Genomic DNA, 26,437 nt, shown 5'->3' with positions numbered 1-26,437 from the left:
ACACTTCACAATTGTTTAGAGTCTTCTTTGGTAAAAATGTAATTCATTTAAAAATGTACCAAAATGTGTTATCCTGATGCACTTCTCACTCAGGACCCATGGAAACAGTCCCAGTTACAGCCTGACCAGAAAAGAAAGTGTGTTCTACTGTTCATCCCCCCTCTTCCGTGTAGCTCCCTGTCGCATTGCTGGCCTGCAGTTCTTGGAACCATGTGTGGAACCGGACAATGTTAATTAATGATTCTATAATAATCATTCTAAATATAGAATCAAAAGAGCATAGACTTAAGGTAAAGCCCAATAAAATATATAAGGTAAATAATTTAATTTAAGGTAATTAAGATTTTCAAAGATATTTCTACATTTCATTGACTAGCTTTTTTTTTTAGGTTATTAATTCTTAGTGTCTTTATTAAATCATTAGTTATAAGCAAATGTCATTACAAAAGCAAAATTTTAAGATGAGGTGCATAAGTTGAATATCAGTTGAGGTGCCTTTTGAATAGATAAGTTAAATTAAAGTTAAAAGATTAGTGTTATAGTATAATTAATATTTTTAAAAAAATAAAAATGTGTAGAAACAGACTGCTTTTAGTAAACTAACAATGTGTTTCTGGCTGATCTAGTTCTAAAAAGCAGCTGTGAATTTAAATATCAATTTAGTATTGGTTTTCTTTACAAATACTTTAATAATGGAGCAAAGACTAGAAAGATGAACAGGAAAACAGTTAAGAGCTCCAAGACTGTCTGGAATCTTTAGGGTTTTTTTGCAGAGACAACTTATTCTGATGAAGAAAATTAGTTTCTAATGCATAAACAAGCCAACTTGATTAGATTCCCTTAAAAAACAAGACAATTCAATGTGTGCCTCTACTCACAGAGAACTAAGAATAATTTATTTCCTATTATGTCAGTAATGTTTAATTGAAGCTGTAATTAGGTCTAATATTTTAAAACATTAAATGCTTCTTACAATGTATGATAGCTCGTGGGCAAATAACAACATGCATGTTGCATACATAGGATCACTTTAAAGCTACTCATTATTGCCTATAAATATACATACAGTGTACATGTGTACATACAGGGCATCATGTACATTGTGGACAAAAATATTCACAATCATAGTTAATTCAGTAGAAGAATCTAAGGCTCTAAGAACAGAGTAAGTGATAAGATCCTTACTGAGCAATTACAATTACAGTTAATTGTCATATTAATTATAGATATTAGAAGACTGGCTTCTGTCAGATACTTTCAGTTCAGCATAGCAGGCGCCTGCTCTGTGATTAATGTGTTAATTTCTCACATTCCAGGTTGTTTGTGGAATTGAAAATCAAGTCATAGTGCATTTGATTGGGTGCATGTAAAACACATCTATTACCGTGAACAAAGAAATACTACTTGTATTGTAGAAATTATACTTTTTAGTCTAATCTAAATATATTGGAAGAAAATGAGTTTATAGTCTTTATGTACATTAGCTATATAGTAACCTTACACAAACTGCTGGCTAAGTAGCACATAATTATTAATTGCTAATTCATGTGTATTTGAAAAAGCAATGCATTTGGAGTGGAAAATACCTAGGATTAGATATTATAGAGCATCCTTTTCGTAAGCCACACTTTCTTTAAAGAGACAGTGCATGCCATGCCTACCTTAATAGGATTAGAATAAGTCATTCAAGATGTGTGCCAGGTATAGAGGACATCTAAAATCACTCCTAGAAAACTATCTCTTGCATTCCACGGTATTTTGCTTGTTTTGTTAAATAGGAAGGGGATGAATAACATGGAGCTTTATCTATTCAATAGTCCCAGGGGAGTTCTTCACATCAGTGACATCTGCTGTCATAGCAGAAAAAAGTTATAATCTGCCAAATCATGTTCAGAATCATGCCCTTATTGTTTGCATATAAGAGCACCATGAAAGGCTATTGCTGGATAGTTCTGTGGTTACTGTATTCCGTACGGCATCTAGTAATACCTAAACTAATGTTTATTATTATTCTTTGTGTCACTATCAAATTATGTACTAAAATTACTTTATATTCAAGAAGAAATTCAGTTGTAATAAAAATATTTATAAAATGTCCCCAAATTTAAAAAAAATGAACATAAAAGATAGCATTTATGAAAAATCTATAGAAGAAATCTAAAAAAATCCCAGAATGTTCAATTGGTGTGGTATAATGTTACCTTTTTCTGCTTTATATTTTTCTGTTCTTGAACACTTTTCCCCAGGAAAAACATTACACTTATTTGTTCTAGTATTTTAAAAAGACATTTTATTACAAAAGTTTGATATTCATTTCTATTCATAAAAGGAAGAAAAGAGCACAGAGTCCTAATTTCATAGCAGATGCACGCTGTTGGACACTGCAGTGTGGAAACTGCAGTACAACCCAGACACTTGGGCATCCTGAGAACTGCACAGTTGTTCTCTGAACAAAGCCCTGACTGTAACAGTTATTTAAAACCCACACATTAAGAAATGCAAATCAATCTATAATTAGGTTTGAAATGAAAAATATTACATGATTTAAACTAGAAAAGCCAATATTTAAATAAAGCATTAAAAAGCATTAAGTTCTTGCATACACAATGAAATGATAGTTTCCAAAATACCTTTGGGACTGTTTTCAGGTGGATTATAAGGTTTGAACAGTCAGACCAAGTCCCCTTATGCATATACAAGGGACGCTGTAATGGTATGGAAATTATATGCAACGTGGAGCCAATGATTCGAATATAGGGTATTTTCTAAACTGTGTAGCCCATTTATATCAAAATATGACTAACAGCTTAGCTCTCATTTTTTCTGAGATAGGTCTCTTGTAGCTCAGGTGGCATCACACTCGCTGTTCTTGCCTCTACCTGATAACTGTGAGCCACCATGCAGGACTCATTCAGGGATAGTGACTGAACCCAGGGCTTTCCTCACTCCAGACCAAGCAGGCACTCTTTCCTCACAGCCCTGGTTCATTTAGGCGTCAGTTTAAAGAATAGGGACCAGCCGGGTCCGTAGTTGGGTACACTTAGGAACTCGCATTGATGCCCACTTTTTGCACTGGTCACTAAGCAAGTCTGACGGTTGTCCTGGCTTCTTTTCTCCCACTGCAAAGAATAGCCCTAAAAAGTGACCTGTGGCAAAAGTCACCTAGCAAGATTGGCTTTGCTTTAGCAATAGTTGCGTTGGTCTGCTGGTTCCTGTTCTCAGAGTTAGAGCAGTCTTACTTCCTATACAAACAGCTGTGCCTGGAGTGATAAGATTTTGCAAACAGTTTCAGGCTAACAGAGACATGTTCAAGCTGAGTTTTTACCTTTAATAATTCTAATGAGTAGCTAGTTAACAAACCAAAGTTCTCCCAGGGAAGGCCGCCATGAGTTCTCACAACTGCTTTCGATACCAGAATTTGGATTTCTAGAATTTGTTTCATATCCTTATCACTTTTATCTTCTCAGATTCATATGTATATATGTAACAAGTAGTTCATGACTGTTATAATATAGAAATTGGGGCAAGTGACTAAAGTAACCATAAAATTTCAGATCACTGATTAAGTCAGATTAATCAAGGGAGATTTTCACACAGAGCTGAAATGTCTCAGCTGTGGTAGTGATGTCACTAAGTGCCGTCTGCTGGCTTCTGCATGACTGTTAAGATAAATGGGTGGTGGTTCAGTCTCATTTATTTTTAGGTAGTCACATCTGATTTGATGTTATAAAGTTACTCCCTGGAATTCTGTAAGAAACAAAGTAGGTATGAATCACATAATGACCACTCAATAATTCGGAAACCTGGGAACAACACTGGTAAGTGGCTTCTGTGGTGTATATGCATTCAGTTTCCAAAACACGGTTTCATACGGGTAGAATTTCAGGACTATTTAGGAATTATGCCTAGAGACTCACCAGAACAACTGATTACAGTGAGGGAGTCAGTGCAGCCACTGAGGCTGCATTTAAAGAACTTGGAAGCATATTCTTTTCCTAAAGACAATGGAGCACATTGAAGAGAAATTGTAGCAACATTAGGAATAAGTTAAGATAGTAGGAAAACCAGTCAAAATGGTATATGGTTTAGGCTCTAGTGGTCATTTCAGACCCATAGGCAATTACTATATAGCCTACTCTGAGACATTCTGAATTTCATGTGCTACTGAATCTTATTTGAAAAATTATGTGTATGCTTATTTATTTATTTATTTATTTATATAATTTCACATGGAAATACATGCCATAGATAACACACTTAGAGGATTCTAGCCAGAAATGGTGGTTTTGGTGTGAAAAATATATTGTGTAATTTTCTTCTTTCTTTGTGTGTATAGAAAGAGCCATTTAAATGAATATATTATAAATTTTATTTTAAAAATATAATATGTTGCTTTAAGTTTTTAGGTTTGTGTACACATTCAATCTTCATTAGAGCACATATCAGCAATAAGTTTATATTTCATGTATTTTACCTAGAGATTTTTACTTCGCCAAAGGGTTATAGAGTTCCTCAGCTGAATTTGAATTTATTACAATAAACATCTACATATTCAGCTATGACAGGAATGACTCTCTAATGAGTAATAAATGCAGGTAAGTCATATGTCCCAATGGGGTACTTGGCTAAATCACATTTGGAGGACAACTAATTGTCTAAAATTTATCCAAATTCAATAAAAAGTTTATTTGCCACTAATTGCTGTTGCAGATTTTGGAAAGTTAATATGCTTAAGTATCTTTGTCATAGCACCATTTCCCAGGAGTAGTGTGTGAATAACGGAAGTATTTCTAGCTAATGTAAATGTTTCAGCTATCTTGGTATTTAATATTAGGCCATCATGACTAAAATGGTGTTATCTCCCATTTTTAACACTGTGACATTTTTTACTATTAATAGAAATTGTTTTTTGTCATGGTTAATTTAGAAACAAGCATACAAACAAACAAACAAACAAACAAACGAAGTCCCGAGTGTGGGCATCTCCTGAAAATTCAGGCGTTGAGGCGGTGCACAGTGGAGTAGACTCTAAACGAGCACTAAGAGGTAGGTTCTTGGGGTTGAGATGGGCTCGGGGATGGGTCAACATTGGAGGCAAGGTAAGAGGAAATTTTAAAGGAAGCTTGGAATATTTACAAAATTCTCTGCCTTTACAGTTTCAGTGTTGAATGTATCTGCTGTTGAATACAAGTGAGCTGCACGTCAGGCTGCGTGAGTGTAGAGGGTCGGGAGGAAGCACACGGGGCTGCTCCATCGTTATTCCCGCCTTTTCTCACCAGTGAGTACGTCCTACTTGTGGAACACAGTTCCACTTTAATTGTCATTTTAAACCTTTTTGAATTACTATACAAATCTATGAGGTTCGGCAAAGATTCCGTGTGTGTCTGTGTGTGCGTGTGCGTGTGCATGTGTGTGTGTGTGTGAGAAAGAAAGTCCTATGGTAAGAGCTTTTCCTGGAAAGCAAAGATGTGGCAGTATATGGCAATTTTTATACATGGTCAGCAGATTTGGAGAATTGTTAAGTGGAGAATGTTAACGGCACGCAGACTGCTGTACCTTTCTTCATCTTGATGGATGGTGCATTTGTACAGTTGGGGATGTAATGGTCTAACATGGTAAGAGAGGAGGAGAGAGATTATTCCTTCAAGCTGCCGAAAAGTTATTTCTGAATGGATTCTCCAAGGATTGTGGTTCAGATCCCTCTATTCTTGGTTATTTTTTTTGTCTGAAATTAGGAATTCAGCTAGGTATAAATTATAAAATAATAAGGAGCATTAAGAGTAAACTTAAGTTGCCCTTAAGCTCAATACATTCTATATGGGATTTACAATATGAATTCCAAATTTCAAATAAAAATATAAAATTAGGTTGGGAATGGATATACAGCAAGGCAGGAGGGTGGGAACCACAGCAAACGGCTGCTTCAAAAACACATACAAGCTAGGTGCAGTGGTGCATGCTTTTGATCCCAGTGCTTGGGAGGAAGAGGCAGGCAGCTAGATCTCTGTGAGTTCAAGGACAGCCTGACCTACAGAGTGATTTCCAGGATAGTCAGAGGTATGTAACTAGACACTGCTTCAAAAACCAAACATATTTCCCCACAAAGAAAGACAACAACAACGATAACTCATAGCATTACCATATATTGCTAATACTTAGTATTGCTTACATTTTCACAAACTAATCAATTTGATTCTGTGTAGGTGTTAAAAAAATGCAGATATCCAGATCCATGTGCTGGATAGGAATACACACAAGAAACGACCATACTTTTCAAACTAAATATTCGAGCAGTGTAGTCAGAGAATAGCAAAGTAAGGATTTTTTTTTCTTCAGAAAAGCTAAGGAGCTGCTGACAAGTTGAAGAAATAAACATCTGAGAAGACAGTTACAGAGATGAGAGCAGGGCTGGACTCACGAGAAGACCAAGAGAGAGAAGGAGGAAGACCAAGTCAACACCCCAAAGACAACATGTTACTTTCCAGACCAATTTGACAGATCCAATTTTGTGTACAGTTGAATCTTTTGAATAAAAACATAATAATCCTCACTATTATTAGAAATGTGAGAACTAAGACAAATACCACATTGATAAATTATGCTGAGTCGTGTGTGTGTGTGTGTGTGTAGGAGGGCTAGGCTTGGGTGTGGGGGGGTATAGGCGGTGCATTCCACAATGAGTGTGTGGTGGTCAGAGAACAATGTTTAGGAGTGGTTTCTCCCTCTATCATGTGGGTTCTGGTGAAGGAACTCAGGTCTTCAGGCTTGGCACCAAGCATCTTTACCTGTCGAGCCATCCCAACAACCCCTGGTTTCTTTCAGCAGGCTTTTATTTATGTATTCTTTATGTATCTCCATGGATGATAGCCTCCTACTCTTAGTAGGCTCCTAGACAATTGTATAACTATTGTGATTTAGAACAAAGGGGACGTTAAAAGGAAAGGACAAGGTTCTCTCTCAAGCAGGAACACCATTCCCAGCTGTTCGGAGACAGAGCAAGCAGGGATCTGAAGTTAGGGAGTAGGTATCTTCTAAATTAAATGAACATACTAATTAAAATGAACATACTAAGTGAAATACTTTCCATGTCCTAGTCTTTCAGGATTTCCCATCCCTTAAAGCCCCAGCTCTCAAACTCCTCCCTCAAGCTAGCTTCATAAGTTTATCGTTAATCCCAAGGGAACTGAATTGTCTCTTTGGAAGATACTCTATGTGACTACAAGATTCTGTTATGTGTTATGTTTTCTGATTTCTACTTTTCGCAGAATTCATCACTGAACTTGTCTTGGGAGTTGTTCATTATGACATGCAGAAAATGTAAAAATCTTTGAAAGAAGTCAGGAAATTCTTGTTTACACTGAGAGCAGATCAGTCACAATCCATAAGTGATTCAATAAAATAAAAAAAATACAGTTTTGAAATTGGCATGGCTACAGACAACCTGACAAAATGTATACTGGTATGACGCAAACTAAACCATGCAATCTGAAGTAACAGTAGACATCAAATGAGATTGCTGTTTTAAATGAGGGTTTTTTTCTTTCTTTTTTATTGTTGCTGCTGCTGTTGCTTGTTTGTTTTTTCATTCTCTCTGAAACTCTTTGTAAAAATACCTTCAACTTCAGGAGTTAGGGTGAAGTCAGGTCCCAAGAAATGGCTAAATCCAGCAGGCAGAATAACATTTGTTATTTTAATGGGAGTGGCTTTAACGTGGCAAAATGACCCACCATCCGTAGGAGAGCTGGTAACAGGAACGAACTACACGATAAAATAAAACAGTTAAGAACATCCTACCTCTGAAACTGAAATAAATAGGTTTAGTCCTTATCACAAGCCCCAAGGCACAATAAACTTTACAAAGTACTCTTCCATGCTCGCCTAAGCTCAGGATTGGCACTTCTGCAATGTGGACAGAGCAGAGTCCTGTAGGCCCAGGGCTGACTTCCCTCAGTCTTGTGGTGTGCCTTTTCAGACTACGTTGTACTGGTCGCTAGAAGCCAGAGCCTAATGGTACATTTACTTCCAAAAGCTCTTAGTAGGGAAGGGCAAAACCATGAACATGAGATATTTCCTTTGTAATGGTTCTTTTCCTTTCTTCAAATACTTATTTTTTACTTTGTATGTATAAATGTCTTGCCTGTCTGCATGTATGTGTGTGTATCACATGCATGCCTGGTACCAGCAGAGGTCAGAGATCAGAAAAGAGTTGGGACCCTTTGGAATGAATTATAGTCAATGTAAGCCGCCATGCAGGTGCTGGAAACTGGCCTACCTTCTGTGTAAATGTTTTATTTTCATTAGGACCGTAAGCTTGTTAAATATATGCATTCTGAGCACATGGTACCACTTTGCTGTTTGTCTAAAACAATCAACTTGACCTCAGCAAGCATCATCAAGAATGTAGCTGTCAGTGGGCCCCAAGGTTCTTTAACTAATGCTGTGTAGTCTGTCTCAGGTTGTCCAACAGTTCATTTATGGGAGTTTATTTCTGTCACTAATATAGTATGTGGTTGACTTTTCTCTTAAAGCCGAACCCTGAACACATTCAGGTGGAAATGCTGGGTTGAATTTGCCCTTCTGCTGTTGAAAAGAAACAACTGCAGTGACCAAAATAAAGAAATGTCAATCAAGAAACTTGAAATCTTTCTTAATCTTGTTTCTTCTGAACAGCTAAAAGGAATAATGGCTCAGTTATGTTCCAGCCATGAAAATAAGACTTATTATTAAACCTTAAAATACGCCTTTGTAAAGCAAAGATTTCCAACACTTTACTCACTTTCCTGGGTATAGATGGATCAAAATAATTTTAAATAAGATGTTTGCTTATGTAACAAAAGTAGATAATTAAACTCTTATATAGGGCTATTTAAAAGGCAAGAATAGTTATATTGAATAAATCATTATACTGTTAAAGCAGAATAATGGAAAAATAGGAATTCTTGAGAAAAATGCACAAGTAAACAATAATGAAATGAAATGTTGAAGGTTAGTCTACTTATTTTTGATAAATTAAACCAGTTTAAAATTCATATATAAGAATGGTATTTTAAAGTATTGCAAGTAATTATTTGCTTTAAATTTTAGCAATATTATTTAAAAATAAAACTCATACATTTTAACTAAACAATAGTTCTTCTAAGTGCCTCTACGGACCCTCATATACGGTGTGGTAGGAGCATCTTCCCCAAAGATGTCTAGTAGCCTTGTGTCTACACTTATAAGGACCTTACCTTACATGGCAAAGGAGTTTGCAGGTGTGATGGAAGTATGGACTTTGAAGTGGGGAAATTATTCTGGATTATCTAAAGAGAGGGAGACAGCAGGGTCAGAGTGGGAGCAGTAGCTATGACAGAAGAGGGAGGGGGAGCAGAGAGATGCCACTGCTGGCTGAGAGCCAGGAGCCAAGACAGCCTTGGAAGCTAGAAAGCACACAGTCTGAGCGCCTTTGCAGAGCTTCATGAATTCAGCTCAGTCCATGCTTCCATGTAAGACGCAGTGTCAGACCCCTGCCTTCCAGAACCGTAAGACAATCACCACATGTTCTGTTAAGGTGATGATTTGGGGATAATTTGATGCAAGAGCAACAGAAAACTATTTCATGGAGCATGTTTTTTTTTTTTTTCCCCCATTAAGTTGACTAAAGATCAAGAAAGGGAAAGAAGCCTTAACCACAGAACTAAATTGCACCTGACTTGTTCTTTTTGGAAAGAATGACAAGTACTTCAGTATATGGTATTAGACACTACTCTTAGCTATATCAGTGGTTAGAACTCAAAGCTACAACTTAATTTTTTAAACCTATAGATCAGTCTGTTTTTTTTTTGTTTAAACTAACTTTTATTAACATTGAACAACTATAAGTTGTAAGGTCTCTATAGATACTTTAACTTATTCTAGACATGCATTTAATTAAAAACATGTCAAGATTAATTTTTAAAACGAAAGTTAGAGAGTCAAGGAATCATTTAAAAATTTTAAGTAGAGATGAAATTCTATCTCAGTGTAGGACACTTGCCCAGTGTAATCTGTTTGTCCCCTAGCACCACTAAAAAGGATAAAAAAATACAAATACATATTTATCTTTTGACAACACTTTTCAAATTGCATAGGTTTGCTGAAGAAGAAATCCCCCGCCTTTTTGAGGCAAGCTCTCAGGTAGCCCTTGGCAAGGATGACTTTGAACTTCTGATCTTCCTGTCTCCCAAGTGTTGTGGTTACAGGTGTGCACACCATCTTGTCTGCTCAAGGCCATTTTCTAAGCAAGGGTCTTTGGCCGATATTTTATCTGATTAACCTTTAAGATTTTACATGTCATTTCTTCTTCTGGTTTCATTAAAACAGCATAAACTTTTAAAGATATGAAGAAGATTTAGAGGCAATAAGTTGTCTAGGTTTAAAAGTTAGTTCTCTCTAAATCTGTGTCTTTTCTCCTGCATTTATAGTTCTTTTTTAAAAATCCCACATAGCTGGGCGGTGGTGGCGCACGCCTTTAATCCCAGCACTTGGGAGGCAGAGGCAGGTGGATTTCTGAGTTCGAGAGTTCGAGGCTAGCCTGGTCTACAGAGTGAGTTCCAGGACAGCCAGGACTACACAGAGAAACCCTGTCTCAAAACAAACAAACAAACAAACAAAAAAACAAAAAAAGAAAAAAGAAAGAAAAAGAAAAACCAAAAAAGGAAAAAAGACTAAAGTTAAAAATCCCACATCTAGTTTGACATTGTATGTGACTATTCTTTCTCCAGACTTCCCAAAGTATTGAATCAGATTTTACACTAACACAGAACTCCTAACTTATAATTTGAACTCACATTTCATCTGTTGACTTAGTATAAAACCACACAGTAGGTTTTTTTCTATGTGTACATGACACAAAGCCATCTCTCCATGAGTATGTGACTCTTGCTAAAGGAAGAAGTAAGCTAGAAGAGTTGACAGGATTAGAAGCACATTTTTAAATGAAGGGCTGAGAGGAGCCATCCATCAGCATGTATTAATCCTGGGATGGAGTGAAAGTCTAGTAGGAAGGCATCTTTCTGGAGCCACCTCACTTGTTTCTTCCTCTAGAGCCTTTGCGACTCTGGCTGTCCTGCAACTTGTTCTGTAGACCAGGCTGGCCTCAAACTCAGCAATCTGCCTGCCTCTGCCTTCCGAGTGAAGATTCTGTTCTTAATGTAACCTTGAATCCTTGACTCTAATGTCCTTGGATTTTTGCTTTTAGTTATGTCAAAGGTTCAGTGACAGATCCCCTCTGCACCTGCTCAAGGTTGTTGTACCATCTCTTGGATTACTCTAAAAGTTTCAGCTGGCTTCCCGTTATATAAACTTTCTTCAAACTTTGCAAAAGCTCAACTCTAATAATTCTACATTTCTGTTAAAAAAAAAGAAAATAAAAACATAGTCATTTCATGTTAAATACAGTATTTAGCGGATGATAAGAACAAATAAAAGCGACTAGTGATAAAATCCCTAAAGGCTTGTTTCTATTGTTTCCTCACTCTAGAATTTCACTTCTATCATGGTCAGGTACATTTTAGGGCTCATGGATAAAGAGCCCAGTAATCCTGCAGATCTATAATAGCAGCACACATCTCTGTTAGAGGAACTACGCAGTTAGAGAGTTGAGATGAAAAGTTCCCTCTTTACTCTGTGCTTAAATTGAAGCAATGTTATGGTTAGTTTCTATAAACATGGCATGTCCCAGTTTCTTACCTTCTAATGTCTTTTGAAGTACTGAACAATCAAATATTAAATACTTTGCCTTATAACAATGTCTTACTAGGAAAAAGCTTCCACTGGTAGTAGTCATTAAGTAAATACTACGATTCACAGAATCACATGGGCTTAAACGACTTAAGTCAAATTACACAGGATATAATGCTCATTTACAATAATCTACAGTAAAAAGAAAAGTGTAAACAGTATGCTTACCGAACTTTTCTTTGCTTGTAGTTCAGAGAAATGAAACTCAGCTTTTGCCCTATCATCAGAATTGATAGGAATTCCATCCAACATCTGTAAATTAGGCAGGCGGAATATGAGCACATGCCGATGAACCATTTTTCTACAAATCTAAGGAAAGGTAAAAACAATAGGTTATTCCCCAAATCTCTTATATAAAAAGAAAAAAAAACTTCAAAAGAAGGCAGCTTGGGAAAGGACACAAAGATGGTGGACAGTGCTAACAGCTACAAGGAAGGAGCTTCTTCTCAATCTTCTGTAATACCAAATAAAAATAGCAAATATTTTTTAAACTAAGGGTAGCATTCAGAGGTCTAGTCTTTCTCTTTTCTTGTCTCCTTCTCTCCACCCCTCATCTTTTCCTCTTCCCCATGTATCCCAATGTGCTTTGAAAAATAATCCTCTTGCCTCAGCACTGGAACGCAGATGCATGCCACCACCACACTCAGACTCTCATCCCTCTGAAGTCCTTAGCACTGACCACTAGCTAGCACAATCTCAACTCACAGACAGAATTATATGAAACGTCATTTCTATGTAATTGGTTTATGTGAGATTTCCAAAAAGGCCCCATTTCACATAATTCAACATCTTCTAGTCTGTATGATCCATCTCTTCATAGTGTTAACCTGCTCTAAAAAATTGCATATGTCCTTAAAAAGGTACATAGAAAAACTTAAGTAAAGTGGTCTCAGGGTGTTTACTTTTAGAAGGTTCTGCTTGCAAGGATGGCTCTTTCCTGGTGTTTGGTACTTGGACTTGGGAATGTTCTGATCATTCCTTGGTTAATAAGGATGATTGACTATGTCTTGATAATTCCTAAAAACAGTAGGATTTATACTCAACCTCTTTTCCATCTGAAAAGTTTCAATTCTTGATTGGAAAGGGTACCTATATGATTAACTTCAATTATGAAATGCTAAGTCTCTAAGGAGCTCCCTTGAATAAAAACAACACACACGACATGCCACTTCTGTGGCTAAATGAAGAGTGTGTTCTGTGTCCCTGCCATGGGAGAGGAAGCATAAGGAATTATACATACAGACTCCTTCAGACTCTACCTTTCTCTTCCTCATATCCTGTGAGTTTGTGTCCTTACTATGGCATTGCAATTGATCTTAGTTGTGTATCCTTACTATCTTAGCCACAAGGAAATCTCTGAGGTAGTGGTAATCTTGAGGGCTCCTAATATAGAACGTATACAGCACTATCTGTAACAGGAAACAACAATAAACTCTTGGAGATGAATGATAAGCAGGGTGGGGTGGCTCATGCCTATTATCCTGGCACTCTAGAGGTTAGAGCAAGAAGCTATCCATGAATTACAAGTCAACCTGGCTTATATAGTGAATTCTAGAGAAGCTGAAATTAAAAACAAAACAATAAAAAAGAAAGAAAGGAAGGAAGAAAACAATGAACAAACTGCTTGAAATGAATGTGGTAGGGGCGTGTCCAGTGATGGAGAAAGAACTCTAACACATATAGCAGCCAAACAAATCGCTGACCACCTTCTAGGTTACAAAATACTTTCCCTAAATACCAAAGAGCAGAGAGCTTGCTTCCTCTGATTGAAAAGCTCCAACACTGGAGGAAAACGATGACGATACGAAATACACCATAGATTAAAAAGAATTAAAACATGTGCACAGTCCTCAGCAAATAAAAACTTTCTGAAGAGTATAAGACTTTCAGATATGAAAACCAGTAAAGGCAATGTATGTAAAAACCTTCAGGACGTTGTTAGAGCAGTACAATGTAACCTAGAACTTGCTGATTTAGAAATATATTAAAACTTAATATTAAGCTAAAATGATTAAGATTAAGAGATATGAAGTTGGAAATCGAACAAAAATATGGCGGGGGGATGAGGAACTGGGGATAGCCACTGGAGGGTCCCAGACACCAGAAAACATGAGGCTTTCAGAGCCCAATGGGGATGATATTAGCCAAAAAGCTCAGAGAAGGGGGAGACAGAACCCGTGGAGACCACACCCTGTAGACAGGCATGGCCCCTGGTCAAGGGATAGGGACACCTACCCATCTCAAAGTTTTTAACCCAGAAATATTCCTGTCCAAAGGAAAAACAGGGATAAAAAAAAATGGAACAGAGACTGAAGGAAGGGCCATCTGGGGACCACCCCACCTGAGGATCCATCCTGTCTGCAGACACCAAACCCGACACTGTGGACGTGGCCAAGAGGAGCTTGCTGACAGGAACCTAGTGTGGCAGTTCCTTGGAATGTCCAGCCAGCAAATGACCAATACAGATGTGGAGCCAACCATCAGACTGAGCTCAGGGAACCTGGTGGGGCAGCTGGCAGAAGGACTGGAGGAGCGGAGGGGGACTGCAACCCCATTGGAAGAACAACATAGGCTGGCCTGACCACCCAGTTCTCCCAGTGACTAGACCACCAACCAAGGAGTGTACTTAGAGGGATCCATGGCTCCAGTTACATATGTAGTATAGGATGGTCTTGCCTGACAGCAATGGGAGGGGAGGCCCTTGATTTGGTACCTCAGAGTAGGGGGACGCTGGAGCAGTGGGGTGGGAGAGTGTGGGTGGGTGGGTAGGGGAACACTCTCATACAGGCAAAGGGGAGGGCAGATGTGGAATGGGGGGGCTGGTGGAGGGGTAACTGGGAAGTAGGATATCATGGGTTAGGGGGTTGGTGGAGGGATAACCAGGAAGTGGGTTATCATTTGAGATGTAAATGAATGGAATAATTAATTTTAAAAAAAGATATATGAAGTTAAAATATTCCTTGAAAAATTTCAAGAAACTAAAAGAAGGAGATGACAAAGAATAGATGTTGGTGAAAGAGAAAGCAATAATACCCTTGGTAAAGAAACACATTGTACTCTGAAGAGGCACTGTGTTCTGCAGAGGCACTGTGAACAAGGCTTGTGTAAGATTTATCAAGAATAAAATTCAGAAGCAAAACTTGATGATCTTAGGCAGAGGGACAACAAAATAGATACAGTGGAATTGGGAAAGAATATCCTGAGATTTCTATGATAGCAATGCATTAAGAGCTTAGATTAAAGAACAAGACATAGGAAAAAATTAACTTCTCAAAATGAGCTTCTAAGGAAGTAGAAAATAAGATGGGATTTATACTCATGAAGGAATTCGAGCCAGCAAGTTAAAGTGCAGCTTATAAAATAAGGCCAAGGGGTTTTAGAGATAAGGTCTAGCTGGTTTTCAAGGACCATGAATCTTCATATGACTCCGTAGACTAGGAATAGGAGTGTTATCAAAGTAATCTTATAAAGCAAAAGACGTTGTGCCAAATTTAAAGGTAGTGTATGAAAAGATAGAATTACAGTTTTTTATCTGCATAGATAATATTAATAGGTAATATTAATAATTAATATTAATTATCATTAAATATCAGATTGAATTCAGTAAAATATAAAACATAAATAATATCCTCACCAGGAATTTAAAGATATTTTACTCTACAAAGTCTGTGAATGTGATTTACCACATCAGCAAATTAAAAAGAAAACTATATATATCCATCAGTCAACACAGAGTACCCACACATTTGAATAACTGTATACTTCATGTAGTCGTGAATACACCTTTATTTATCACTGTTTATGGAAAATTATTAAATTTTTCTTACTTTTTGAAATGTACACTAACCAGCCGTTGTCTATGATTACCACCGTATTGAATAGCTCCCCACAGCTTCTTGCTCTTGTCACTTAGAACCCACTGACAACATTCATAACTCAAGAAAATTCAAAAATTTTGATTATAATACATAAAGGATATTAGTACTTATGAATACTAAAGATGAATACTGAAAGTTAGAGAGGACTGTTCTTCTTGGTGGAAGACCCAAACTACTACCACCTAGCACTATGGTGGCCCCAACTTCTTTGGCCCTCTCCCCTCTCCCCTAGGACAAACGCACATATGCATGGCTTCTGTCATCCTTCCTGGAAAGATACCTCTCATCTTCACTGGGAGAGTGTTCAACTCCTCCCATACAGAGAGATTCTCATCAGGAGTTTTCTGGTCTGTTGGAATCAGATTGCATACTTGTGTAATTTACCATCATCCTTATTTGGCATTTTCAAGGTAGGCATTGGCCTGACCTGATCACTGTCATCTTGTATTGTAATCCCTGCAATGGTTCTGAGCAGCCCTGACCTGTTTGCCCACACCCCCACAAAGTTTCCCAGTACTATAAATAAACAAAACCATTAGAGCAATGTGTGAAGCTTTCTAACTGGGTCTGGATGCCACCACCACTAGGCATGTACCTGACCAACCCTTTGATATTAGGTTGAAATCAACTGCTCTGGCTTAGATGAAATGTCCTGCTATCACTTAAGTGCCTCTCTCTCTGATTGTCTTGTGGCACTTGACTTGCTTCTGGGAATCCTGGACCTGCTTCACGGCCTTTTCAGTCTTACATCTTCTGCTGTCAGTTCTTACGCTGGACATTCCTGAACCCTCAGCACACTGGCCAGAAGGCCATCTCTCCTTTGCCATGTTTTTCAGCTTGCTTACATGTTAAACATGCAAGACTCCAATAAGAAAAGTAACAGATGTCTCTCAAGTTAACTTAAATATATTCTAATTAAAACATCAACAAGATTCTTCTTCAACTTAATTTGCTTCCGAAAGCTCACAGAAAAGTATGATGTGCTAAGAATAGCAAAGACAGAAAAGAAAGTGAAGGATCTAAGGAGGAAGAAGAGATGGAAGAGGAGGGTAAGGAGAAACACTCTGATGAGAATTAAGACAATATAAAACATTACACATTAACACACTATAATATTATTGGCACAGCAACGGGCAGGTAAGACAAAGGGTGCAGTGCAGAATGGGAAAGACACACGCTTACATCTGGTGGAGCTGGTTTGCAATACAGTTATGTGGAGGCAAAACTAAGCCAAAAATTGTGCTGGGTCAGCTAATTGTGTTTGAGAAATAGAAAGATCAAATCACTTCCTCATATCATATAAGATAAATTGCATATGACTGTTGGGAAATTAATAAGTTATTAAGGTAAATAAATACTTACTGGATTCCCATAGACAGTAAGCTCTCTGAGAGAAGGAATAACATCAAGTTTTTCCAGTTCTGTGATATCCTATGTAAAAGGTAATGAATTATATTTGGTTAGCTTACATCTCCTAATATAAACTACTCTGAAGTCATTTTACACAAGTTTCAGATTTCAGGTAGCTCATACTTGGATCCTCTGATGTGAACGTGGGTTAGGACTAGACTCCTAATACCTGACTCGCAAAGACAACACTGCAACACGGGGAATGAGCAGAACTTGAAAGGTAGCTGCGAACTTTTTCTAGGAAGAATTTTGAGCCATCCTAGATGACGACCTTAGTAACAGAAGAACATGCAATATTGACTACATTCTGATACACTATCTGTGAAGGATGAAAACTATTTCTCTGGTTAAATGCTTGCCCTTCACACTGCATAGGACTATTTATTATTATCCATGTAACATCAGTGTAAGCTTGCAATGTTGTAGTTTTTACAGATTTCAAAAAGATTTATTTTTATTTAATGGGTATGTGTTTTGCCTTCATTGTATGTTCAGATGTTTAAATCTGAATGTCAGACAGAAGGACCACCTAGCCACAGGGATCAAATGGGACCATGAAGCTGAAGTCTTCTTTTGTGTTGTGATGATTCTTAGAAACAAGGCAACAGACCATATTTTTCTCAGTTGACATTACTCGGCATATTGGGGAAGTTGAAAGCTCCTCACCATAGCCTGCAAATCAGTGAGAGACCACATCTACCCTTAACTCAAGGACTAGTGTTTTGCTAATTTTTAATAGAGATTTCTTTTGTCCTACCATTCCTGGCTAACCTAGAGATTGTGTCCTTAGTGCTCACTTGTAGAAATAATCCTGATAATCAGATTGCTTAAGTTGCTATGAATTCAGAGAACAAAAACCTCCCCAAAGAAACTTTGAATGGATAGCCAGGTTTTGAAAGAAAATGGTTTTTCGAAGAATTCAGCTAGGTTTCCAACCCAAGCTCACTCCCCAGAGTTTATTTTTCTTTCCAGTTAACTGTCTATGGTCACACCAACAATCAAAACAACATAATAACATCAGTCATAAGTGTAAGTTCAGATGTGAAAAAATCCACCTGAATTCAATGGAGAAAACTATTTCGACGATAAAAATAAAAGGCTAAAATAATTCACCAATAAAACTCAGTGGTTCTTTCAATGATGTGTGTATAATCTTCTGATTTGTCACACAGTGTACTATATGGCTGATTTAAATTTTGACAGTAAACCCCACTAAGCATGATTCTGTTCAAGTTGCTGAGGAGGGGGCTATCATACAAAGCTGATCTTCTGTCTCTTCCATCCCTTATGAAGAATAGGGCATCAACAAGTGAGCAAGAACATCCTGGGGAAAAGCTGGCTACCTGGTCTAAGCTCCTTTGAGTATGCTGCCAACTGAGTGTCCTGGCAGACAGCAATGACATTTTCCAGGAGGGTCCTTACCCATGGCATTCTCCTAACAGATCTCTCTGGACAAAAACTGTTTACAGTCAATTAACCTGGAATCTATGGAATTACAAAGCTTCTAATAAAATGGAACAGAAACTTAAGTATAAATGGAAATGTTTCATGAAACACTCCCCTACTCTGAGACCACTCTACAAAATCTTTTTTGGAGACTGCGCCTTTTATCCTGAACTAGATAGCTTATGTGGTATGTGAAGAAAATAACTAAGGAACCAATAGAATGTCCAAGGTCTCAAGTATTAATTACTGGACTGATAAGTAAAACCTGATACTAGATAAGGTCATTGACAGATATGTGGAGGTCTCATTTGTTTTTACTGAGCTTGTTTAAGCTTAGTCTTTGGGCATGCTGGGCATGCGCTCTACCATGGACCTGCTGCTCCCAGCTCGGAATCTCATTTGTTAAGGTCACTTGCTGTTGCCAGAAATATTTACCATAGAATATCAATTTTTCCAAATTTTTATTTCTTCTGAATAAAGTTTTGATAAGATCACTGACAATTTGGTCTGGCTTTCCTCAGATTGGTGTTTGAATCTGGATTAATCAGGTGAATGCTATTCTTCACAATAAGATATTTCCTACTTGCTACATTAAAAGTGACATTTCTCATGATTTCCTTCTAACCTTGGAAAGAACTCTCATATTATCCCAGAAAGGCTTTACAAACAAACAGAGCCTCAGACGAGTATTTGTCAAGTGTCTAGTGTACCTTGTGCTATACCAATATAAACACAGGCGAGATGGACACAGGACTTGTTTTTTCAAGGGGAGTGTGCAGCCTAGTCTGTCTTTGAAGCTGCCTTAGAAGTATGGGGAGCAGAAACAACACTAACAAAAATGCTGATACAAACACAAGCTCTATTACGTTGTATCAACTCTTGAACCTGTATAGGACCTCAGGAGATCATCTAAGAAGGTCTGGGAACCCTAACAGACATGCCTGTGACATGCCCGATTGATAGAGAACCCATGAACGCAATGCTCTAATTGGTGTATTTGGGGACTTTATCTAGATCACAGAGGATTTCAAATGTATAGACCTCAAAATGACAGCACCCCCAAATAATGTTACCTGGATTTTGTTATATCCTAGGTAGAGTTTCTCCAGTTTGACCAAAGACTGCAGCTTGCTCAGCTCTCGCAGCCTGTTTTCCTCTAGATGAAGAGTCAGCAGGGAACTTGGCTTGGCAAAGGCGGTGTCATTAAACGCCCGGATGCGGTTATGGTCGACGACCAGCTCCTGGAGGACGATCAGGTTGTCCAGCCCTTCGACCTGACTGATCTCATTTCCTAAAGAGTATAACATGCCACGTGAGCCCCAATTTCCAGAATTAAAGTTTATCTACCCACCTTAATTTAAATATTCACCAAATGACTTTTAAAGCTAAAAATGACATTTATTTTTATGTCTCAACTGTAACACAAACTGATCTTTCCCTAACCCCCAGTGAGGAACCTCTTCACAAATAACTTTATCTCGCCTTAGCAACCTCCCTTGTCAACCTGTTAATTCAGTTACAAAATAATCTTGGACTACTTTTCCTGTCTTTTCAATCTATCTAACTTGTGACTCAGTCCTAATAGTCCTTCCTTTAGACCTGTCACTTCTATCAATGTCACTGTGGGCCAGGCCACTATTAGTATATTTTAAAACATGGCATATAATATATAATGTATGATACATATACTATAGAATATGTTCATATATGATTAATACACATTATTTTGGAAAAAATGATATGCTTTAGATTACCTGTTTACCATTATACACCAGTGCAGACTTGGGTACACTATTTAGCCACACTGAACCTCAATTATTTTTTCTTCCCTACCCCCAAGGTGTCCAACAGCAGGACAATGGCTAGGAAAATGTGATGGCTAAACATAAAATGGATGTCTCAGTCATAAAGAAGAACAAGATTATATTCTTTGCAAGACACACATGCTACTGGAGACACTTACATTAAGCAAATTAAAGTAGTCTCAGAAAAACAAACTTCATATGTGGAAGTGAAGCAAAGAGAGCAGAGGGACTGACTAGTGGGACAGAAGGAGGTAACAAGGGACACAGAGAACGCACTCAACATTATACACATGTACGGAAATGTCTCTACATAATAATTCCAGGTACAATGAGTATATAAAGTCAATTATTCTTTAAAAAGTTATTTAATAATCTACAACTAAAGAAAAAACTTGTGATTATTAAATTTTTCTTGCCAGTGATCAATGATGCTTATCCATGCTTATCAAAGCCATGCGTCTACTCACCCTGGAGAAAGAGGAACTTTAAGTTTCTCAGTCTGTTAAGTTGGAGGTGGACTAAGTTACAAATTCCATTATATCCCAAATGAAGAACCTCTAAACTTTGCATTATTGGAGGCAAGTTCTCATTGCTTACTGAATCTCTGAAACACACAAGTAAGTTTGAAGTCATAAACTTGATTTAAAAGCAACTTTATCATAAAAGGCAGCCTGAGGTGTATCTGCTATAAAGTAAAAGTAAGATAAAAATGTATATGAGTTTTTGATATATGATAGTTGAGTGGTACTTAAATAATAATAATAATAATGATAATAAACTTTTATCTCTTAAAAACGCATATATGGATAAATATGGAGAATAAAATCACAATGAAAAGTGAATCAGCAAGAAAAAGAAAAATGTTGTGTTCCACTAGGAGATAAGTTATCTTTGTTCTAAGAGGATGTATGCCTGAATGTATTAAATTCTAACTGATCTACTAGAAAACTAACCTTGCTATTAAATTATTCATCAAAGTCACAAGGTAAAATAATAAATGTGGCCTGAACTTCCAGTGCCAGTAATAAAAACATAAAAATAAAATTAAGAAAACAATTCTTCCACCTTTTATATCAGTGTAAGAGAAGACAACTTCAGAACACTTTAGAATAAATTCCAAACAGAAGTACAAAATTTATGTACAGTTAGCTACTCATGACTGAACGAAGCCAATGGGGTGTCAGCAAGTGAAAAATTATTTTGTGTGTGTGGATTGGAAGTTTGAACACTAAGATGTCAAGTCTTCCAAATCGATGAATAGATTCAATACAGTCTCTATCAAAAGCTCATTAGGACAAAAAGAACTGCCTTAAAATTTTCAAAGAATTCAAAGAACTCTGAAATCCAAAGCAATATTAAAAAAGAGAAATAAGTTAGGTGGCTTATGTTCTCACATTCTATATAGTAAACAGTCACAGCAGGGCAGTGACATTAACTAACAACAAGGAATGAGTCTCAGAACGTAAGCTAAGGGAGAGGAGCCAGGCATAAAATCAAAGTAGGAGCTTGGAGGGAGAGCAAATGTGGGAGGGGCAGCAGGGTATGATAACGGGGGATTGAAGATAACCAAAGGATGTTACATACACATGTGAGATGCCATGATGAAACCCATCATTTTGTACAATTAATAAATGCTAATAAAAATGAAAAAAGTACTTACTATGTAATTCCAATCTTACACAATTCTAGAAAGAGGCAAAATTGCAGAGAAAGAAAGCAGATTAGTGGCTATTGCCGAAGACCTGGATGTGAGGAAAGAGGATTGCCAAGAAGACCGGGGGAGGATCGAGGGGACAGTCACTTCACACTGTGGCTTTAGGTGAGGCACAGCACAGAGTTATAGGGCTGAATATGATGGTCAGAAATCATTAACTATTACACTGATGGTGGTAACTTTGTTATATGCAAACTGCCCCTCAATAAAGATGGTAACAGAAATGCTTTTCATTGAGAATATGAACATGAAAATATTGAGACTTAGTGATGCACACGCACACACACACACACACACACATATCTTTGTCTGTCTGTCTATCCATCTAGCCATCCTTTTTTTCATAAATGTATAGGAAGGCAGGATAGATATGTCTTCATCTTCACAAATTATATCTTTTCCATTAATATAAGAATTGGGTGGGAAACAATGACAAGGACATAGTTCATATTTTTATTTGTGAGGTTTATTTTTGGCATACTGTCCTTTAAATAAAATAATTCTTAAGATCAGTCAAATATGTGCAATATTATGTGTTACTTCTCTGGTTGTTGTTAAGTGTGAAAAATAAGAGATTTGTTAAAAGTACCTATTTAGTTTTGAGGTTCCTTGCTGTCCATAGCCACTTGAGGGCACTTTCTGGTAGAGCAGTTGTCTGCTGCTTAAGTGAGCCTGAGGTTTTAGTCTAGGCATGATTGATTCAATGTGATTATAGTTGAGGCACAAGACCTACAGAAAGAACATCTCATTAATCAAGTGTCCTATGAACTATTCAAATGGTATGACTAATACTTGGGATCGAGAACATAATTAGTAATAATATGTCATTGTGAAAAATAAAACTATCCCAAAGTATTTAAATTTAGCTTCGACTGTATTTTTAATGATCTTATATGTTGGAGACTCACTATAAATAAAATAGCCAAGTCACTGGCCCATTATTCAGTGTTCTCAGTGTGCACTCCTAATTTATCTAGGCCTGATAGCGACGAAATAATGACTTAGCAAGTTGTTTGTTTCTGTGTTTAGATGCCTTTCATTGCTGAGTTGAGGCAAAGAGACTACTTTGAGAACACCTCGTTCTCAATTTCACTTCGTATCTGCTCACTAGAGACAGTGCCTCTCACCCTGTCTCCTCCTGAAGAGGAAGAGCTGCATGTAAGTTAAGGACGTAAGATACATTGACTAAAAATTTTGGAAGGCAAGACTAAGACTTTTAGTGAAGAACAAAATAAAATATAATTTAGGGAATAATTTCGACACCTTAATAAGGAAATACATTTTAATGTAAATGAAGATTAAAACTTGTGCTGATGTCTTTGAGGGCAAATATGGCTCTGCAGCCACGTGCCTTCACGTTGGGCAGGTAGATGAGGCCGCTGAATGAGGTGAGGTTGTTGTTTTGGAGGTTCACGTTGCTCACATTCCTGAAGTGGTCAACAGGAATCAGATCCACAGTCCTGGATTAGAAAGCAAATACAGTCATTATTTCAACGGGACAGAGTGAACTCCTCTACACATGACGCCCAAAGCCATTCAAGAATCTCACTGGACAAAGTACATGCAATGTCAAATACAGGAGATGAATGTTCAGCTAAACATTTGTTTTGTTGCACAGGTATGAAGAAAATGATATAGAATCTGATTGCTTAAAAAAATCATATCTATTACCATTAAACAATTACTGTAGATGACACATACAATAAACATCTCCAATTTATTTACAAATTAGCATACAAGTTCATGAACATGATACAGTAAGACATAAAACAAACAGATCCTAAACTTCCATGGGCACATGTGAAGTAGGCTGTTTCCAAAGTGACAAGAAACGAAAGGAATGGGCAGGAGTGGGGGAGTGGTGAGGGCTTTGACACCAGACTTTTCTGTGCTCTGTGAAAATCTTTCACAGCACTTCTCTTAAACACTCAATTGAGAATGGTAATGGGTCTGTGGGGTCATCGGAGAGGCTCTGGAAAGCGACAAGCCAGACAAGTCTGGAGCCTGGGCATAGCAACTTCACATTTACATCCCACCATGCATCTAAGAATCCCATTAGAATGAATGAGGTACAGTTAAAAGTGTAAACAACTTTTTTTTTTACTAACTTTGATATTCATAATTTTCGTAAAATGCAGTTACACTTTTGCTGTGCCTTAAAAGAACAACAAGAACACACCAAATATAAGTAGTAAACCTAATATGACTAGCTGTAAAAGAAATGAGAGAAACAAACCCAGGTGAAAACCAAAACTTCTTGGTAACTTTTTAACCATAGTTTCTGATAAGAAGAATTATTGCATCATTTCAAAGGGTATTTGAAATAGACTAGTGCAATTATTGGGTGTGTTTGGAAAGGATATCAGAAAACTTGGTAATAACTATATACGTGGTTACAATGGCACATACACACACAACTACATATGTGGTTGCAATGGCACATACACACACAACTACACATGTGGTTACAATGGCACACGCACATAAGGAAGCGGGTGTACCTGATGGATGATGAAGTCCAGTTTAGCTCTTGCATTTGGACAAAGTTTGAGTGTCCTTGTCGTTCTGCAATCATGTCGGAGGTAAGTCGGCCACCAAACAAATCTTTTGCATTCTCAGTCTCTGATGGTTCCTATGAGGACATTTAGAAAGTGATGACATCTCTGACAGATGACCACACCTCTGGCTACAGGTGTAAATGAAATAGACACACTTCTCTTTATTCCTTCCAGCACAAACAGCTACTCCCAGCCCCTTGCACATTGGGTAGGTCAAACAACACAAGATGGTACCAGGGCTTTAGAAACTTTGTGACCTGAGGAATGATACCCATGATTTTATTTTTGCCTCATCTAAGCTAGATTGGGTTCTGGGAAGCCAGAAAACCCCACCATGATTCAACTGCCTCCAGTCAGCAGAGAAGCACAGAAGAAACCTAGCTAGATAATAACTGTTAACCTTTGAGATAATAATAGGCCTGTTCTATCTAAGCAACAGAAAGTAAAATTTGGCCTCACCACCAAGTGCAGAATGGGCTACTTAATATTGCCAGCCTACAGCAAGACTCTTCTTAGCTTTCTCCTATTGGAGAGACTGAACTTATATTCCTTCCCAGAATAGCGCTACCTTGAAAAGTAACAATCCCAAACCAAACCAACTGTCACAAAGTGTTTGTTACTGAACATCAATGATGGTGTGGGGGTGTTGCCACTTCTCTGTACCATAACAAGGGATCTGTTGTGTATTAATGATGGACTCTTGTCTGTCTCTCTCTTGGCCGGGATGAATCAGTGGAGGCCCATAGGGGACATGACAAGAAGTCTCTCCTGGCCACACACCATCAGTGAAGGTGTGTTGGGAAGCATGAACTCCTACCCTGGCCTTGGCCTTAAGGAACTACACACACTTCAGGCTTACAGCAACACACTGGTGCCCAGAATTTCTCACTGGTGCATATTGGAGCACAGTCAAAAGAACGCAGACATATGGTGGACAGTGCCTTGAGGAACTGTGAGAGAGACTCCAGGACAAAATGGCAGAGGGCCTCTTACCTCAGGTGCATTTTGTTCCCTGGGTTATTTTTGAACACGAATTCTTGCCTCCTGTGACAAATATTTGCATTCACTATATAAGACATGTTTATTCTTATTGGATGTCGGAACACAGCTGTAGAACCTAATGCAGTCAGTGTACCCTGAATCTGGATATGGTCTTCTGCCTTGCTTTCATTCTTTCTAAGATATAATATACAGCACATGCCAGGCAATTGTGTTTAAATTGTCTGTCCGAAGCAAGTTCTGGGAAAGGGCTGCTCTGTTAATATTTAGTTTGTGCTTACTGATGCTTATTTGCATGTTTTTCTGATCTCAAATGATCTTCCTTGGATGATTGCTTTCTCTGTTACATTTGTGTATAAAACACACTGAAACTGCAGTAAGGGTGTCCACAGCATCAGACTGTAGCCTGCCCCCTCTTTCAGCTCCTCAGGTCCCAGGTCTCACACAGAGCCACATAGGTTGGAGAACGTTGACAGCAGGGAAGGGCTGCTGAGAAAGGTCGCCTCTGCTCTGCAACAAACCCAAAACTCTCCAGGGAGAGATGTAGCAGAATTTTCCCCTAATTGATTATAATAATAAATACAAGAAGCCAATCACTGGGCGAGAAGGAGGCAGGACTTCCGGGTCCGAGAGAGGAAAAGGGAAGGCAGGGAGAGGAAACTTGCTTTTGGACCACGGGAGCAAGGCAGACGCAATGTAGGCCAGTGGCTGTTAGTTCAGATCCACCAGGTTCTGCCACCAGAAAATTTCTAACGTAGAGTAGTTGATAAATGTAAGATAATATGTTTTGCGCCCAGCGATTGTGTTATCTGTCGACTCTAAACTAAGATTGTTAGGCGTTTTCCTTCTCGAGGTGACTCAACTGAG

The 26,437-nt window shown here is 37.9% G+C and overlaps 1 protein-coding gene across 2 annotated transcripts in view; it reads right to left on the bottom strand.

Annotated features, from left to right (window-relative positions):
• Positions 1-7,516: 7,516 nt before the first annotated feature.
• Positions 7,517-26,437, bottom strand: part of Lrrc9 (leucine rich repeat containing 9) — a 68,212-nt gene continuing 49,291 nt past the window's right edge. Inside the window, exons 24-32 of one of the 2 annotated variants that reach the window (XM_028789453.1) lie at positions 24,515-24,645; positions 23,365-23,473; positions 22,603-22,742; positions 20,767-20,903; positions 19,568-19,785; positions 17,001-17,069; positions 11,929-12,069; positions 9,231-9,302; positions 7,517-7,758 (exon numbers count right to left, since the gene is read on the bottom strand). In XM_028789453.1, the coding sequence (XP_028645286.1) occupies positions 7,549-7,758; positions 9,231-9,302; positions 11,929-12,069; positions 17,001-17,069; positions 19,568-19,785; positions 20,767-20,903; positions 22,603-22,742; positions 23,365-23,473; positions 24,515-24,645 (1,227 nt within the window). In that variant the 3' untranslated portion in view covers positions 7,517-7,548. Of the gene's footprint in view, positions 7,759-9,230; positions 9,303-11,928; positions 12,070-17,000; positions 17,070-19,567; positions 19,786-20,766; positions 20,904-22,602; positions 22,743-23,277; positions 23,474-24,514; positions 24,646-26,437 lie in introns of those variants that run through there. The other variant, XM_028789459.1, reaches the window with a different exon arrangement.

This window comes from Grammomys surdaster, unplaced genomic scaffold (genome assembly GCF_004785775.1).
Source record: "Grammomys surdaster isolate TR1022 unplaced genomic scaffold, NIH_TR_1.0 127, whole genome shotgun sequence".
Classification (NCBI taxonomy): domain Eukaryota; kingdom Metazoa; phylum Chordata; class Mammalia; order Rodentia; family Muridae; genus Grammomys; species Grammomys surdaster.
Note: the sequence above shows the minus strand (reverse complement) of the source record. Positions and strands in the feature narration are given on the sequence as shown.